Source organism: Eumetopias jubatus, unplaced genomic scaffold (genome assembly GCF_037043125.1).
Source record: "Eumetopias jubatus isolate StellerSeaLion01/CBP00866 unplaced genomic scaffold, mEumJub1_p1.0 scaffold_12, whole genome shotgun sequence".
NCBI classification, from domain to species: Eukaryota; Metazoa; Chordata; class Mammalia; order Carnivora; family Otariidae; genus Eumetopias; species Eumetopias jubatus.
Window position 1 is genome coordinate 89,275,650 of NW_028274818.1, and position 19,063 is coordinate 89,294,712.

At 44.9% G+C, this 19,063-nt stretch overlaps 1 protein-coding gene across 2 annotated transcripts in view; it reads left to right on the plus strand.

Moving 5' to 3' along the window:
* Positions 1 to 11,086, plus strand: part of DCUN1D3 (defective in cullin neddylation 1 domain containing 3) — a 34,748-nt gene extending 23,662 nt beyond the window's left edge. For both annotated transcript variants that reach the window (XM_028095257.2, XM_028095258.2), the window contains exons 2-3: positions 7,138 to 7,673; positions 8,826 to 11,086. In XM_028095257.2, coding sequence (XP_027951058.1) covers positions 7,243 to 7,673; positions 8,826 to 9,309 — 915 coding nt within the window. In that variant the 5' untranslated portion in view covers positions 7,138 to 7,242 and the 3' untranslated portion in view covers positions 9,310 to 11,086. The remainder of the gene's footprint in view (positions 1 to 7,137; positions 7,674 to 8,825) is intronic.
* Positions 11,087 to 19,063: the final 7,977 nt, after the last annotated feature.

Genomic DNA, 19,063 nt, shown 5'->3' on the forward strand with positions numbered 1-19,063 from the left:
GTAGTGGTTCTAGCCAGCCCACACTTGGCCTCAGGCCTCCAACTGGATATATATTCTTGCTCTAGTATATTTGAGGTATGCCAGGTAAGGAAGAGTAAGAACACTTTAAACAGAAAATTACTCTGGAAAGCTGGCTGGTCTTAGTCATGTGACCTAAGATTATTTTACAGAAATAAAACTAATAAAAATAAAACTTTTTTTCTTAAAAAAAAAAGTCCCCCCGTCCCAATCCTTCTTTTCTTTTCTTTTGCGCTTTGGAGATTTGTTGATATAGCAAGTCATGTGTTCCTACCCAACCCTAACTGCTGCCTTAGCTTGCTGCTATAGTACATTTTAGGACAAAAAGTCTTTTAAAAGCATGAAAATAGCAGCAGACGGGTCTCGTTTGCTTTGGCAGAGGGAATGGCTTTCCCTCCCAAGTAGCTCTGGGTAAGAGACCTAATCTCCAAAGGTGATCTTGTAAGTCCCAAGTTCCAAGTGACAGCAGGCGACTCTACATTTCAAGTACTCCCTCCGTCTTAGCTCCTTGTTATTTTTGTGAAGTTTATTTTCTAGGAAGTAGTTTACAAACAGCCACCACCCATTCCCTATCTTTTTCTCAGGTCATTCAGCATCTCTAGCTGCCAGGTGGGATCAAGGGGCTCTTGTGGTCTGGCTTTGAGACTCCCAAGGGGGATGGCTTCTGCCAGGACAGCGCATTAGCCCCTGGCGGCTGGAGAAGAGCCATCTGAGGAATTCATGTACTCATGTTCTCTGGCCTTTGGTTGTCTGGCATATATAGTAAGAAATAAAAACATGCACCCAGCTAGCTCTACAGACTGTTTAGATGAAAGCTGGAAAGCGGTTTCTTATTGCCCCTCTGCAGAAACACCAGCATTTGCCAGTGGTTTCTTCCTTCCAAATAGACACTAGATGGGAACAGAATGGGCTGGGTAAAATCAGATGAGTCCCCTCTCTCCAGGAAGTCTCCAAGTAGATCACAGGTGCTTGCTGACACTGATTTTTGGTGCCAGCATTTGCCTCCTGTTTTTCAGCTCCTCATTTCATGAGGTGGTTCCTTGGGTGACAGGCTCCCCATCAGCGGCCAGTGCACATTCCTGAGCAGGCTTCCTGACCCAACCAGCGGCAGCAGCAAGCCAGCAAGCTCTGGTCTGTTTTCCATATGCCAGGGCCTCTTGCTGACCCTGCACAGATCAAACTAAGATGATTAAAGAGAGAGAGGCAGGCCTGCAAAAGCAGTGTAATCTTTCACCCCTTGTTCAGACTGGAGTAGCCCCTGCTTGCTCTCTCCTCCTTTTGGACTTCTGGTCTCATTTTCTCTTGGGTCTGATAGGCTTAGGCAAGAAGTATGAGAACCGTTCACTGAGCAGGCAAAGTGCCAGTCCTTAGAAGGCTTGCAAATTTAGAACTTCAGCCTCGTTGGATGCCAAAAAGTGAGGGTAGTCCCAGAACATTAAACTTGGAAGCACTAGTCTAGACCCCTCGCTTTAATGTTGAGATCCCACAGACTCGGAGGGGTTAAGTGACTTGTTCAAGGGCCCACACCGCTTAAAGGTACCAGACCAGAACCAAACCTGGGAGTTTATTCTGTATCTCTGGTATGTTTAGGTGTTGCTGATGTATCTTTTCATCTTGGGCCATCATCATCTCCTTGGGAGAAGGGTGTATCTTTGGGACACATCATAGCAGAGAATAGTAGTGAGACCAGTGAGGAGGAATGGCGGGTTTAGAACCAGACAGCCTGGATTTGAATCCCTTTTCCTTTGTAGACGGGCTGTGGGACTTCAGGCCAAATTCCTTAATCTCTCTTCAGTTCTCCTCTCTGTAAAAAGCTTTTATAGTATCTTCCTCATACGGTTGTAGTGGGTTAAATATGACAGTTAACGTGAATCCCTTCCGTACATATGTGTAATCTAAGAGATACGGCTGTTACTAAATGTTTTAAATCACCTTTCCACATGGACCAACGAGATTGGCCCTTCGACTCTTTCCTTTCCATTTGGTGTTTCCAGTCATTTAAAGATCAAACAAAAGCCAGTTCTCTGAAACTTTCCCACGGGGTGAACTTTGGAGTCTGACAGGCTGGTTTTATCTCCTAGTCACCCTGCTTAGTAGTTCAGAAACTTGGGTTTCCTCATCTGTAAAAAGTCTGTGACAGGCTAGGTGGTTGTGAGGGCGAAGGCGATGATGCAGAGGAAGCAGGCAGCCCCATGTTCCGTACATACCACTTCCCCTCGTCAGCCCCTCCACCTTTCTTTCCATAACGCTAGTTCACACTCCTCTCTCCTTTTCCTGTCTCCAGTCACTCTGTGTCCTTGTGTGGTGTAGCCCTTCATGGTCCTTCTCTCCCATAACAGGTCCTTCTGTCTCAGCAGTAGATAGTAAGCCCAGGAGACCCAGGGACTTGCCCGCACCTCACTTCATGGAACTGCCTATGAGGTAGCTCAGCTCCTGATCCCTCTCTGGAGCCAGAGCAGCAGCGGGACCACAGCCCCTGGGATTGCCCCTGGCCCGGCAGTGCCAGCTCCAGGCAGGCGGCCAGGCCCGCCCCCACGAACAGCAGGGCTGGCACGGCGCAGGCAGCGGGGGGCTGGGGCCGCTCTGCAGAGAGGGAGGGTGACAGAAGCATCTGGAGCGAAATTGAAGGAGAAAAGCTGGAGGCTGAGCCTGATCCAGCATAAACTGAGCAGAGTTACTGGCATCAATCTTTCAGGTAAACCTCAAAACTATACAATTGTGCTGAGAGGTAGGTTTCCAGGGGTGTGTATATGTGCGTGTTTTCTTCTTCCTGCCTTGCCTTTCTCCCTGCCCCTGGCTCCATTCAGCTCTTTATGCCCCTTAGCAGAAGCAGGAGAGCAGAGTCCCTGTTGAGGACAGGGAGGTTGGGAGCTGCTTTGGGTACCTGCGGAGTCCTGCATACCTGAGCTGCCCCCCGCCCCCCCCCCCCAAGAGCAGCACTGGCCACTGAAAAGAGCACTGTTCTAGGAGCAGGGAGGCTTGATTCTGTCACCGACTTGGCAATAACAGCAGCAGCTATGATAAATGTTAACACTTCCTGAATACTTTCTGTGGGCAGAGCATCTCACGTGGATTATCTCCTTTACTCCGTCTTGAAGTACAGCTGCCCCATTTTAAAGTGAATGCTGATAGTCACATGTTGGTGCCATCAGCATGATTCACATCCAGGTTTGTCTGCTCCAAGAACTCATCCTCCTAATTACTCTGCCCCTGTTTTCTCCCTTCCTAGATAGCTCCTTGACCTTGCTATGCCTCCATTTCTTTTCCTGTGAAATGGGCATAGTAACTATTCCACAGAGCTACATTTATGTATAGTGATTATAACGTACTACCAAATACAGGGTGGTATTTGTTAATAATGGCGCTCTGATGCTGATGAAATTTGGCTTTTGGGGTGCCCAGATTGTGCTGAGGCTTTCTACTTCAGAGAGGCGGCTGGGATGACCCGCTGGAAAGGCAGCTCCATTAAAGTATAAATGAGTATCAAGCTAGAAATCCTGTCTTTTTTAAACCTACAGAGCTAGGACCAAGGGGAAAGGAGTCTGGAACTAGCTGGAAGCTTGCCCCACTGGGTTCAAGGTGTCCCTAGAGCACAGCAAATACCCAGCTTGATTATACTCAGCATCAATCATAAGGAAGTCTGATCCTATGGAGAACCCTAGCCTGCAGGTGCTCTGGGCAGTGGTGTATTTGAGCAGGGTCAGTGCTGTGGTTCAAGAGACTGTTCTTCAACAAAACCCAAGCACAGGACTCGAGGCAGGGGTAGGTGTCCTGGCCGGGCTTGGGAAAGCTGAGCCCGAGCCCGTTTTCAGATGGGACAAGCTCGGGCTTTCATCAGGCTAACCAGCTACTGCTTGGCTGCTAATAATAATGATAGCTGTCCTCGGTCATTTCCGGGAAGGGGGGAGCCACTGTGTGGCAGGTACCCTTTATCTGCATTTCCTGATGGAATCCTTACAACAGCTCTGTGAGGCAGATACCATTTTGCAGGTTGAGGAGATACAGGCTTCGATCAGGGTCAACAATAATCACTGGCAGAGTTGAGCTTTGATTTCCAGGTCGGAGCTTTTAACCATGCCGATGGACTGAAACATCACTGCTCTAGGGCATCTCTGGCAAGGCTGAGTCCAAGGGCATCATGACTGCCTGGATCACGGTGGCAGGGCTCACTGGGAGAGGGCAGTGGGTAGGACAACCCTTCCTGAGCACTGGGCACGGACAGTGTGTTGTGCTCCTTCCAGCGGCTGATGGTAAAACTTGCTGTTCTCGGATCGCTGTGGTGACTCTGGAGCTCAGGACCCATCCGTTGGTGTGCTTTTCCTCGGCACTCTGCTGGAGGTGGACTCGGCAGTCTAGCCTAGTGCTAAAGGTGTGTTTCTCAAGCCAGACATTGTGTGATGTTGGATGATTTGCTTTGTGCCTCAGTTTCCCTGACTTCAAATGGGGTTGTGGTGAGGATTACATGAGTTGTAATGTCCATAAAGTGCTTATTAGCGTAGTGCCAGGCATGATATCAAGTGTTCAGTAATTGATAACTGCTGTTATTAGCTGTTAGCCATCAGCTAGCGAGTCCAAGGAGACTTCCAACTTTAAAACACTTGAAGTGCTCTCAGCCTGGGACACTGGGCTTGTGCAAGACGGAGCCTGGGGAAAGCTCTGGGGGCAGAACAGTTTTCCTGGGGAAAGAGGCAGACATAAAAGGGAAGTCACCATCAGATCTGAAAATATTTTCTTCTGGCTTGAGATCATCACTTGCCTCAACCCTCATCCGGAGTGGGGGCATTTCACAGAAAGGGACCAGAATGGAAGAAAGAGATCTGACCTTCTGGTACTAGCTGATTGGTCATCTGTTCAAATTGATTTTTCTCTTCCTTTTTCTCATCTGCTGGGCATGTTAAAAGCCTTCAGGTTCTACTGTGTCGGGTCATCAAAAGATGCTCTTATGTGGAGGGCCGTTTGGGTAAATGGGATTAGGGCCTCTTTGGGAGGCCCATCTGTTCTGTCCCTACCTGAAGGCCTTGGCGCCAGGATTTGGAGGAAGCTGGTACAATGGAGCATCTGTCCTGTGGGGGTGGGGGTAAGTGGCCTGGGGTAGGTGGGTCAGACAGAGGCCAGGAAATCCTCTTATCCTGCCAGGTACCTGGGCCTCACTTAGCAGCAGGAGCTGAGCAGCAAACCCTGGTGAGTCAGCGTGCCTGGAAATTAGAGTTGCCAGTCTGTGAGCATGTGGGGTTTGTGTAAGTTTGGGCCTTTTGTTTCTTTTAGCACTGTAGTCTTTAGAAACACAAATCTGGAAACCAGACCTTCCACATGGTATAGTCCTGCTTGTTTTTGAGATAATTCAGCTCGAACAGTTGCTTTCCTTGTATGCTGGTCTTCCAAGAATTAACCCCTTGCCTTTTAAAATTTTAATAGGTTGTGCTTATGGTTTATTCGCTATACTATTAAAGCATAAAAAGACTTAAGAAAACATACTTGGGTCTGTCTTTTTCCACAGCAGAAAACCCTTACAGGGTTTCAGTGGGGGGTTTTTTGTTGCTGTTGTTTTGTTTTGGTTTTTGAAGCCTAAGTGGAACTGCAAGTCTTTTGAGGGCATGTATGGGCATGTCTCTCTGTCACTTATTCTCTTTGAGGGTGGAGAATAGGACACACCCTGATACGATGAGTCTCCGATAAGTTATAAGAATGATTCTGGTCGTCATTTTAAACTTGTACACTCAGAATTTACCCATAGGATTCCTTTTGAAGATAACCCCAAATTTATCCAGGCACCATTTGGAGGAAATGAAAGTTCTTTAGGTAAAGTGTAAAGGTCCAACCTTTATAAAAAGCACCCTTCTGCCCGTCTCCTAAGAGCTTTGGATTTGGATCACAAAGGGCCATGAAAGCTTCTTCTAGAGCTGGAGAGGCATGGAACTGACCTTGATTTTGGTCCCCTTTACCTGCTATACTTCTGGCTCCTGGTCTCAGGTTCTCTTAACATTGTAATGTTGGTGGCTGCAGTTAATGGCAGCAGGTAGAATTTTACAGGTACTAAGTTGTAGCTGGAGCTTCTCATGGATTAGTTGAAGTTAAGAATAAAGTCCTGAGAAGACAGAGGTTGCAGAGAAATCACCTCACCCCTAGCCAGGAAATTTCTAGCAATTCTTTAAAAAACACTTTTAAATAGCGTAAGTAATAAATAAACCACCATGATGACTTTGTAATCTATCTGTGCAGACTTTTCTTTTTTATCTAGCAGTTATCCTACCATTTAGAGATGTGTGGATAAATCAGCCCTTCTTTTAAGGTGGAGGACACCCCCTTGGAGGACTGAGCTTGCAGGCCTTGTAGGACCTTCCTGTTTAGTGTGGGCTTGGCTTGTACTCTTCCTGCAGCCTCGCAGAGGACCTGGTAGGGAGAGAAAAAGAAACCGGAGGCCCGGGAACCGTGGTCGGTGTTTGCTCCTGGGGGTGGGCAGAGGAAGGGTGGAGAAAGGGCATTTCACCTACTGTGTGGGGGAGTTCCAGAAAGGAATTTGAAGAGATCAGAGACAAATTTTACTTTGCTATTTGGCTAGGACATTGCTTGTAGTCTTGACTCCACAAATCCTTTACCTCATCTTGAGGCCATTATGAAACTGTATAGTCGTCTTAAATGTGGCCTCCCTTTCTCCCTACTCGTCCCACTTAAAAAGAAAATCTGAGGATTTTGACATGAGAGACTAGAAAATGAACTTTTTATTTGCACCTTCTGGCTTAACCTAGGACCAAATAACTTTCTTATATGATGGCAAGTTGGCAAGACAGATTTCCTCTGGAGTATTTCTGGCAAAACTGTAGTCTTCCTTGATGCGTTCTGCACATGAATCAACCTCTTTGTAACCTGTGTTACCTTAAGAATTTTAGGAATTTTCTTATTGGTTCTCCGTATGTGTGCTAGCCCTGCCTTTCCAGCGTGAAGGTGTAGAGCTTAAGGGGGGTAGGTGGTGATGGACTCTGGGTATCTCCCCTGGTTCATGGTTGGCTCACGGAAATAGAGTGGTGGCCCAGGCCGCAGTGCCCCACGGAGGAAGGGAACGGTGGCTTGCGAATGCCCGTCTCCCTGTCCAGTGATAACTGCTCTGTAATTTTCTTCTAGGTTGGCTGGCTCCTCTGGCTGATGGCATGTTGAGGCACATGGGCCAGTGGCAGCGAGGGCATCTGATCCAGAGGGGGCCACTCTAGAGGCCAGGCCACCAGCACCATGGGCCAGTGCGTCACCAAGTGCAAGAATCCCTCATCGACCCTGGGCAGCAAGAACGGAGACCGTGACCCCAGTGGCAAGCCACACAGCAGGCGGAGTGCAGGCCACCGAGAGGAACAGCCACCAGCCTGTGGCAAGCCAGGGGGGGATATCCTCGTCAATGGGACCAAGAAGGCAGAGGCCACCGCCGAGGCCTGGCAGCTGCCAACGTCCTCTGGAGATGCTGGGAGGGAGCCCAAGTCCGACCCCGAGGAGTCTTCCCTGCAGAGGCTGGAAGAACTGTTCAGGCGCTACAAGGATGAGCGGGAGGATGCAATTTTGGAGGAAGGCATGGAGCGCTTTTGCAATGACTTGTGTGTTGACCCCACGGAATTTCGAGTGCTGCTCTTGGCTTGGAAGTTCCAGGCTGCCACCATGTGCAAATTCACCAGGTTAGTCACAAATATGTCATGTCACCAGGTGAGCGGAGGAGGATGCGTGCACTCCTGGGCAGTGGGGCCCAGCTGGGGGAGAACTGGGTTGGCTTCTTAGGGTTTTGGGTAAGTCTTTCTTTTTTTGACCAGTAACGACCATCTTGGCCTGAAGTTAAGGAATAACCCACATGACGCCCCGGGGCTGGACGCTGCTGCCCAGCCCCACTGCCGTTTCGGACCTTTCTCTTTGCTTCCGCTCCATTACTTGTCGATTCCCTCACTCCCTCAGCCACTTGATATTTATCTACACCTGTCGTGTGCCAGGCACTGTGCGCGCTGGTCCGGGGAGCGCCTCCGTCAGCGCGCGTGCACATCACCATGGCCCTGTGGCCTGCAGAGGTTGTTTGTGGGGAGGGGGTGGCAAGGTCACCCCAAAGTGTGGTTTGCAGAGCACCGGCTTATAAATAAGAATTGGCTTTGAGACACCTCCCCCCCGACCCCCCTCAGTAGGTTGCCCGACAGACTTCAGATGCCTTGTATCTTCAGCTGAAAAGCAGTCTCTGAGATGATCATCAGTGAGAGACCATGTTGTAACCTGAAAGTGTTATGTAGATGTTAAAAATACATATGCAGTTTTTGTTTTTTAATAACAGAACTTTGATCTGTGGTGGCAGAGTTAGCCAGGTTTATCCAGAATCTTTGGCTCCAAAGATCTCCCTTGGCAGTCACCAAAAGTATTCCAAAAACAAACAACCCATAGAGAATCAAAAGGAAAGCAGGAAAGCAGGAAGACTCCCCGTCTGGGAGGGGAGTCTGCGGCTTAATCACTGTGGCAGAATGGGAAATAGGGCATCGAGCAGGAGAGACTGGAGTTTCGCTTTGGAAGGATGAATAAGTGAATGAACCAACCACCATCAGCTGCCTCCATGTGCCAGACACTGTTAGAAGCAGTTGACACATATAACGTGTTTAGTCCTCACCAAAACCCTATGAAGTAAGGTGGTGTTCTCACCATTTGACAGATGAAGAAATAGGACTCATTAGTGGAGGAGTTGAAATTCAGATGCAGGCCGTCCAGCCTCAAAGCCATGCTCTTAACTTTGCTATATTGCCTCTCAGCAGATGGTATTGTTTACAAATATTAATTGTGCCCCCTCCTTCCTGTTGCAGGAAGGAGTTTTTTGATGGCTGCAAAGCAATAAGTGCAGACAGCATTGATGGGATCTGTGCACGGTTCCCTAGCCTCTTAACGGAAGCCAAACAAGAGGATAAATTCAAGGATCTCTACCGGTTTACATTTCAGTTTGGTCTGGACTCTGAAGAAGGGCAGCGGTCACTGCATCGGGAAATAGCCATTGCCCTGTGGAAACTAGTCTTTACCCAGAACAACCCTCCAGTATTGGACCAGTGGCTAAACTTCCTAACTGAGAACCCCTCGGGGATCAAGGGCATCTCCCGGGACACTTGGAACATGTTCCTTAACTTCACTCAGGTGATTGGGCCTGACCTCAGCAACTACAGTGAAGATGAGGCCTGGCCAAGTCTCTTCGACACCTTTGTGGAGTGGGAAATGGAGCGAAGGAAAAGAGAAGGGGAAGGGAGAGGTGCACGCAGCTCAGGGCCCGAGGGCTTGTGTCCCGGGGAGCAGACTTAGTGGCTCTAGCCCAGGAGCAGCAGTAGCAGCAAGGGTCTGCCTGCTGCCCTGCAGCCAACCGAGGAATTGGACCTTTCTGGAAATTACTGAAGATCCAGATATTTTCTACTTTACACCTTTCTCTGCCTTGTATCTGAAAGGGCTCTAAAATGCTGTATCATGTTTTAGGCACTTTCTTCACTTTTTGGTTATTTTGGTTATTTCTTTTTGGGGGGGTCCCCCAAAATATTTGAACCTGGATACATGTTGTGTTTTTTTTTTTTTTTTTAAGACTTCAGATAGAATAAGCCTGCCATTTCTTGCACAAATTAGATTTTTTTGTGGGGGAGGGCATAGAGCAGGGAGGGGGGAATGGGACGGTTAGGTTGAATTAACATTACAAGATGATACAGTGCCAGATCTCAGTTTTGCATATTCTGTTTTCCAGGGCAGGTCTGTACTGTGTGTAGTGCTGTTTACAAGGATGAATTTAGGTTGTAATAATTATTTTAAAAGATTTATACAGAATTGAATAGCAGTGTTAACTGTTAACCATAATGCATTAATTCCCAGATGATTTAAAGCTCTTGGAGAGCCAAGGCCAGCCAAGAGCATTTGTTGTCTGGTGACAACCCCCTTTTAAGCTAATTTATCCGAAACCCTTATTTTCTTCACTTCTTGCTCATTCCTTCTTTGACCTATTGCATTTCATGTTGAGTTCATCCATCAACATGCTGCACCTGTCAGTCAAGTGAGCAGTTTTTTTGTTTTTTTAGAACACATAGTACTGAGAACCACTTAAGCATTGAATGCAGAGAAAGCAGTGCTACCTCAGTTTTGCTGGAAGTAGACTTTGATAGTTTTCTGTTTTTGATGAATTTTCTGTATTTTCATGTTGTAAGTGAAAATACTTTTTTTTTTTTCATTTGCCTTGGAGCCAAAGTTTCTGTTCCTGGTGGTCGGAAAACTGTGCCTGCCGGCCAACTGACTTGAAGGAAAACTGTGGTATGGAGCTCTGCTTGAATTTTTTTTTTTCTTTAAAGTTTTTTTTTGAGTATCATCAGCTTACTTGTCTGGCAAGGGCAGAAGCCTGGGACTGGCCTGAACTCTGCCAAACAAATATAGAAGTGTATTTAATAGTTAAATGTGTGCCCTTTCCCTTCTTGCTGCACCCATGTTGTCACTTAACCCCCAGGAGTTATTTATTATCTTCTTTGTTAATGTCAGGCTCATTTGGGGTAATGTGATGACTGTTTAGGTTTACATGACCCTCCTCTCCTTCCCCTATCCCCAAATATGTATATATACATATATAAGATATGTATATATTTTACCTATATAAAATATATATATACACATATATGTATCTATATTCCTTTGTTTCTTTGCCTGCTAAAACTGGCCATAAAAGAGGGAGCTGCCTTCAATATATAAAGCATAAGAAGAGTGCCAGGGAACGTCATAAATGGAGGCTTTTGCATCTGAATTTGGACCATCTTCACTAAAGAGAGGATGAATTTTCTCAGCCCTTTCCTCACAAGAGGGAGGCCCAGTTCCCCAGACTCCTCTGCGTGCTTGCTCCATAAGGCCAGCTTTGGCCAAACTGCCACACAGGAGCTGACTCTGGTCCTACCTGGTTTCAGTAGAGGGTCCTCTTGTTATTTTTCCATCTAAAAAAACATGTCCTCAAAACACTGTACTGGAAGGGTGGGTGGCAGGAACTTGTACAGTTCAGCTCCCAACACTTTGGAACAGATTGAAAAGGGAATCTTTTAAATAAAAACTTATAAAATATTTATACTCTTGAGGTAATGAGAGTTTGTCTATTAAAACATTTGGAGTTTTCTTCCCTACTTCCATCTGCCTCCCAGGTATGTGTTTCTCAGCCTGGGCAGGAATTGCTTATTTTGAGTTCCTTTATTAGGAGGAGGCTTATGGCTCCAGGCTCCCGTCTTTCCAAAGATGATTACTTGAGGAGTTCCTGCAGTCCATGTTTTTCCAAGATTGACATTGACATAGGAAACATACTTGTGGAGTTTTTTGTTTTTTGTTTTTTTAAGATCCTAAACCTGGCAGTTGCCCCTTCTAGAGGGGCAGAAGGGAAACTTTAAAATCAGCCACAGCAAGTTAGCAGTACTGCTGGAAAGCTGAAGAGGGTCTCAGGCCAGATGTCTGGCTTTGTTCTAGCCTAAGACACAAGCTCCTTATATAAAGAGAGTTTCTAGGGGCCCCAGCAGGTTCTGTGGGCTCAACTGTAGTCAGGGTGCCCAGTCTTAAGAGAGACTGCCTTCTCATCTAGCCAGTCCTGCAACCCCTAGCTTTTCCTCATTCTAGGCTGGGTAGAGGTTTAAAAAGGGAAAAGGCAGGCTGCTCCTAGCCAGGTAAGGCTCTCTTCTGTCTTAATTACAAGGGTATATGGAGAGAAGTGCACAAAAGAGGGAGGCACTGAGGATCCTGAGGACTCTGGAGGAACTGGATTCCTTCCCCAGCCTACAATGGCATTCCATGCATTAGGTGTGCTAGAATGGGTGGATTTTGTTAGCTATTCCGCCTCCCCACAAAAAGAGCCACTAAATTATTTTTGGTTATATTTTTCATGACCTATTTGTTACAGAAATGCAATTGAGAAACCCAGAAAAGGGGAGCAGTTAGGGAAGGACTTACAGGTTCTATCCAGGTTGGCTTTCCTGATGCAAGGAATTCCAAGCTTCCGTGGTGGCTCTGGGCCAGCGTTTGACTTGACCACAGGAAAAGCAGGTTTTTTTTGCAAAGGGATCGAAGGTGGGGTGTGCGTAGGGTTTGTAGTCACACTATTGGGAAATGAAAGGTCCCTGTTCCTTTTAACCTATAAATAGGTTTGCTGTTAAATGAGCAGTATAATTGTGTGGAAGAGGCCAAATGCATGCCCCTCAGGTAAGCCAGTGCGCTCCTCACTTTAACAATGTAATACCAGGGTGGTGTGAAGAGGGGCAGGATGTGGATGCCATTTTGAAAATAGGCAAATATCTGAGGGTGACTACAAGACATTGAATATGTATTGGGAAATTCTTGGTTTTTGGCAAATGGCTTTGAGTTCGTGGTATTTCTTCAGGGATTAGAAAGCTGTATGAGATGAAGTGTTGCTTCATTGAAATGCTATTCCCCCATCCCTGCCATATTTGAATGTATCATTAACCCCACCTCCTGCAATGACACTTTGCTATGCTTCAGCTGGATGCCTCAACAGTTGTCCCTCATCTGTGCCAGTTGTGCCCACATGTGTAAGTTGGGTCCAAGTCTCCCTTATCTACTCTTCTGATAAGAAAAATTAGAGCTGGGTGAAGATCCAAATTTCACCCAAGCCCAGAGGCCCCAAGAAATCCAATTGGAAATGTACAAGGCAGTGTTTTCAGTATTAAACTTACCTAAGGAAGGCACAAACTAGCCTTCTTGGAAAGGAAGAAGGGATTAAGCCACAGAGTTTTAGTCAATCTTTGATACAGTTCTGATCTCCCAGAGGCTGGTGCCAAAATTCAGGCCTCAGTGCTGGAGCCTGCAGGGTGTGGAACTCCATAGTTCATGTGATGGCCTCAAGTGCTGTATTATGCCAAACTGCATCAAACAACGGTGGGAAATGACTGGGATAAGGACTTGGGTCTAAAAGTTTAAAAACCAAAACATCTGTATTTAGGACTGGTTTGCCACATTTAAAGACAAGTCTTGAGTGTAGTGAAGCCCAGGAGTAGACCCAATTATACAATTACAAGGGCTGGAGAGAAGCTGCTGCTAGGTTTTGTTTTAGCTGCCTGCTTTGCGTTCTTCTTGTCTCTTAATGTTTGCTTAGTGATGACTTGAACATCTTGGTAACTGACAAAGGTCTTCCTTTGCGGGGAACTCTAGCAGGAACTTGTTTAAACAGCCAAAAGGACTATTAAATGTTATTAAAGTGTGTTAATTGGGACTCATTTGAGGACATATTTCATTGATCCTCCTCCTACTCCGTAATCTGTTTTCTGAATTCTAGAGGGGGTTCCCACCCACCCCCTTTCAGAGTTTATTTCTATAGTTAGCTATAATTACAGCATATATCCAGTTTAACCTGGACTGGGGGCCGTGTTTTAGTGAGGATCTGCAGGTGTTTTTCCTTACTGAAAAAGTTATGCTTGAGCACTGGTTGCAGAAGCCAAGATGATTCAAATAGCTTTGAGTAACCATCAGGTTCTGCTTCTGATTCAGGTGCTGGGGCCTCACATCCTCCCTATTCCTCTTGGAAACTAAGCCTGCTTTCACGGATACCTTCTTTTACCACCCACCTTCCCTTTTTACTACTTACTACAACATATTCTTGGATATTGCCAAAGGAAGCCATTCAGTAGATGCTGTGTCTCTCCCCCCACCCCCCAATTTATTCTGGGAGAAGTGTCTTCCCTCTGATTCTGGTCCCCAGCCCCGAGTCTGTAATTAATTGCTCTTACCTGTTGCACTAATGAATATGATTCTAGGTTTCAAAGGGGGAACTTGAAACAATAGGCAAATGGGGGCTTGGATGAATTGGTCCTACAGATACCCTGCCTTAACCCACTGAGGTGATGAGTCCACTACTCATGTGACCCTCCACCTTTGTGGATTCCTCTTGGTTTGTGACCAGTGTGTCTGTTTCTTGAGGTTGTACAAACTTGACAAAGGTCAATACTTTTGTTTGTATTCTCTGCACTGTTGCACTCTCCAAATGGCCCCTTGAATATTTTTATTAACTTGTTACACACACTTTTGTCTTTGTCTACATTTTTCTTTTGATGTTTTTTTTATTTGGAAGGTTACCTGCTGTTGGATTTAATAAATTTGTTTACTTGACTATTGACAATTCTGAGAGAAAAAAAAAAAACACTAAAAAACCAAACCAGTGACTTTATTCTGGGGTGAGATTTATCCGTCGGGAGCCTCTTCCAACGTGATAATGGATAGCAGTTCCTATGCTTTGGAAAATAATCCAGATGGTACAGGATCCTCAGACTTCGAACATGGATGTTGACTTCCCACTCACCAACTTAATGGCCTTTGGGGTCCTAATACTTGTAGGCAAAAAGCAAATGAGTCCTCAGAGGGCCACTACCTATATAGTCTTATTGTAGCAACTGATGTGGATTCCCATGAGAAACAAAGTGATTTTGAGCACTCTGCTAATGGATGGCTCCTACATCTATCAGGTTGGCAGTGATTAAGGCAGAGGAGACAAGCTGAAACTGTCAAGTGCCACTGCTGTGTGACCTTTGGCAAGTTAGTGAAATTCCGAGTTTCCTTACTCATCTGTAATGTCAGAGACACTTAATTCCACCAGAGGGTTAGGATTTAAAAGTCTTTAAAAAGCACCTAAATCACGTAAGTTTAAGGTTTCCAAAAGGATGTCAGGTGAGTAATGCAAGGAATCCAGAGAGGAAGAGATGGGGGTTGGCATGGTCACACAGTCCTCCTAGGGGCTTAACTTCCCTCTGTGCCAAAATGGGGCTGGAGGTGGGGGGCTTAGACTAACATGATCCCTGATGGTTCTATTTGGCTCTTACATCCTAGAAGTCTGATTATGGTAGACCAGTTATATGACCCTTAGCTTCCTTTCATTGTATTTTCTGTCTTGTTATTGTTTATATTCAGGAAAGCTATTGGCCAGCCATCTTACTCACTTCTTTGATGGAGGCCCTAATGACCTTCCCAAAGATTTCCAGCCTCATGTTGGTATCTCCTAAAAATAAGTAAGTATAGTGGTAGGACTAGATGTGCTTTTATTTTTCCTTTCAGTTGGAAAGGACTTGGGAGTCATGGCTACATCCTTTAGCTAGGGAGAAGGTTGAAAGTTTTCCTCAATGAACTGGAATTTTTTTTCTTTTCTCTTCTTCCCTTATTACCAAGGTTAGCATCAGATGGAGGCTGGAAGGAAATAGGGTGGGGGGTGGGAGGAGGTTACATTTTTTTCTCACTTAAAAAGTTTATCTCCAAAACAGGTACTTATAACCCAGTTGGCTCTTGGGGCTTGTGTCTTCTGTGCTTGGGCCTTTCTGACTTGAGCCCAGCCAGGGCCTTAACAAATAGAGGTTTGGAGAATTAGAAAGTGAAAGATACTGATTTGGGTGCTTGTATAGAGCCTGGAGCTATTCAAAGTGTTGATGTGGTGTTGTACAGATTATATATGGCTAAAATCCAGTTTGATTAGATGAGGGGCAAGCAATATCTTCACACCAGAGATGAGCTTAACTGGCATGTAGAATGGATGTTTTCTAGCAGAAAAGGTTTACAGAAGGTAGTGCTGAGGGTTCAGAGAAGTACAGAAGAGTCACCTCAGCACTGGCATCCTCTCTCTTCTCAAACCCAGTTGCCAAAAGCACATGACTGGGCTGGCTCTGGAAATCCCATTTTAGCTCTGGGTTGTGGCCTAGGTCCAAAGGGTTAGTCTTGGGGAAGGAGAGGTAAGGGAGCCAGCCTAAACTCTCCATTTCCTTTCCTTTGTTGTGACTTCTCAGGAGGCCCTGTCTTAATGAAAGCCATAACGCTCTTCTCTGGGCTTAATGTCCTTCCTCTGTAATGTTCCAACCTTGATTCTCTTGCCTTAGGGGTGCTGAAAAAGTCCTAGTGGAATACGGCAACAATTCAGTCAACAGCAAAGCATCTGACTATAGTGTTTTATAATCCATGCTGATGGAGACTCTCCATGGCCCTGTGTTTATCTGGGGTGGTGCTGCTGAAATTGCTAGTATATTAAAATAAAGAGCTACAAAATGGTATGGTACCTAGTATAAAACAAGACAGAAGAAAACCCTCAGGCTTTGTATATATGGACTTACATAGTAAAGGACACATTCTCCTTGATTGGGTAAGTAAAGATAAGTAAACGGGTAAAATTCTAAATATTTGGGGAAAAGTTGCCATATACCAAAATGAATTCCAGGAGGAATAAAGGTTTAAGTGTAAAAATTAAAATTATTTTAAAAAAACATATGGGGTGCCTGGGTGGCTCAGTCGGTTAAGTGTGAGACTTGATCTCATATCAGGTCTCGATTGCATAGTTCTGAGTTCAAGCCCTGTGCTGGGCTCCACACTGGGCATGGAGCCTACTTAAAAAACAAGCCCCCCCAACCACCACCAAAAAAAAAAAAACACAACAACCCATATATTACTTGTCAATGGCTATTAAATTGATCTCGGGATCAATCAAGACTTTCTAAGTACAAGAGCGAATAGAAGAAATCATAAGACTTCTAAAACTACCTTAAAATAAAAAACTAGCAACATTTTTGCAATAATCAACGGATGGACACTGTACTTAATCCATAAGGAGACCTTAAAAAAAACTGGCCAAAAAGCTTCTGAAAAAAATAAATGCCAATCTACAGGATATTCAAATAAATAGAAATTGTATCTATGTAATGGAAAGTTTTTTGTTAACTTACCAAATTAGCAAAGATTTGAAACAAGTCCATGCTAGCTAACACAGTAAAAACTTCTGTGGAATTAAAACCACCTTAGGTGTTCATATGCCTTAACCCAATTTCACTTCTAGGAATTTTTCCTTAACAAATACCATTTATCAAAGATGTATGTGCAAGGATATAATTGGTTGGAGACAACGTCAGTGTCAACAACAGGGGACTGTTTTAGAAATTATGACACACATCAACATGTTGGAATATTCTGCAGCTATTAAAAAATCTGCTTTTGAATGATGTAAAAAGTATGATAGAAGACTGAAATAGTGGCAGTTGTTGACTCTGAGTGGTGTGCATTAGAAGCGATTTTACCTTTTCTGGATTTTTCAAGTTTCCATTAATTGGTTTTCTTTATAATAGGGAAGAGGTTATTTACAAAAGGGGCAAAAGAAATGAAAACAAACATGGCTGAGTGTACTAAACCATTCCACTGTGGGCGAGGAGGTCAGAAAATTGGGAGTAATACGTCCAAAGCCTAAATCAAGAGTTGTGTAAAAACCCTTGGGAGTTGCCTTTCTCCCCCAAATGAGAAGCTGCTTCTCCAGCAGCTGCCTTGGCTGCCTAGAAGGGTGTGGGAGGAGAAATGCACAAACGCACTTATGAATGGAATGTGTGTTTTGCAAGAGGCCAAGTTGGCAGCTTTGGCTTCCAAAAGGTGGGAGCATCAGCTGAAAGAACAGTGTGTGCAGACTGAGGCCTCAGAGACCTTATGGTTGGGCCCATCTCTGTAGAGTTCTGGAGTTGCGGGCCCACTGGGAAACCTCCCATCCAGAAGGAAATGGCCTTGGCTATTCCTAGGAGCAAAGGTGGTATTCTTGGCACATGGAACCTAATTTGTTCTGTGATCCTGCACTTGGAAGATGCTCCTCAGTAAATGTCATTTATTGAACACTTAATGTGGGGCTTTCCCTAATTTAATCCTCATAACCTCATGAAGTGGTACTAATGTCCCCATTTTAAAAGTGAGTTAACAGGCTCAGAGAGGGAAAGTCCATATATATATATATATATATATCCCACTATTCTGTCATTTTTCCACAAGCTGGATTATTGAATTTTCACAATAATCCTTAAAAAGATAATTCTCATTTTATAAGCTATGAAAATATACTCAGATGAGATTAAGTGGCTTGCCCAGAAGCAGAGCTGAACTGTCCATATTCAAAGGCCAGATCTGTCCATATTCAAAGGCAGACACAATTATTTTGTCTCAGGACTGGAGTCTCAAGAAATAAACAGCAGCTAAGCTCTTACAGCTTTGGAGCACAGCTGGGGGTGGGGAAAGAATTCAGTAACATTGTCAGTTTCAAGATAATCTCAGGGCCTTCACTGTATGTATGCCTGGGGAACTTTCCGCTTTACAAGGGAGCTTCAAGTTGCAGTGTCTTGATCCTAAATCAAGCTCTTCAGTTCTGGCTCCTGGTTCCCAACTTTTACATAGGGCTGGCTCTTATAGAAGTTAAACGGTTAAAAACACTGCCTCAAATGCCCAACCTTGGGAATCAATTTTAGGTATTCTAGTTATAAAAGCAACATACGGTGATTTAAAACCAAAACAGCCAAAAGCAATTTGGTAACACCTAATCTTCTGATCTCGCCACATTTGACATATAGCCTTCCAGGTTTTGTTCTAAGCCTATGCATGTCTTTGTGTATCTTTATCTACAAAAAAAGGACTCAAACTATACATACTATTCTGTAAGCCTCTACATTTCCTACAACATATACTGGGAATGCATAATCACATCTTCACAACAATCCCGTGAGGTGTGTACTCAAGTTCACATAATATGTAGGGAAGCTAGGATTCAGAGTTCCGTCTGTATCCAGAGGTCAACTGCTACTTCTCGCAGAACTCTTTTTACTAGAAATTTTATTTACACGCACATAATTTTTAAAAATGGCTACCAAGAATTCCATTGGGCTCCCCCTGTGGTATCTCCTCCATACATGTTTGTGTGCATCTATACTATTATTATAGTATACTATAGAAGTGGAATTGCTGGATCCCAATGTACGAAGCAACTTACAAGGGTTTTGGTATGATACATATTGTATGCTGGATTAGTTCATCTTTTCCAGAGGGCAGATAAATATTTCTGTTTCAGAGTTGTATGTACCTGTACCCATGTCCTTTCCAACACAGAATGTTAATATTTTGAGTTGATAAAAAAGCAGAGGAGTAGCTTTCACTGAATTTGAAGCTTTCAGTTTTAAGGGGGAGATCCGATATGATGGAGGCACCTACTGGTGAAGGGTGACACTGCAATCTCACTGAAGGGTGGGGGAAGGAAGCATTCCTAAAAATGGAATTGGAAGGG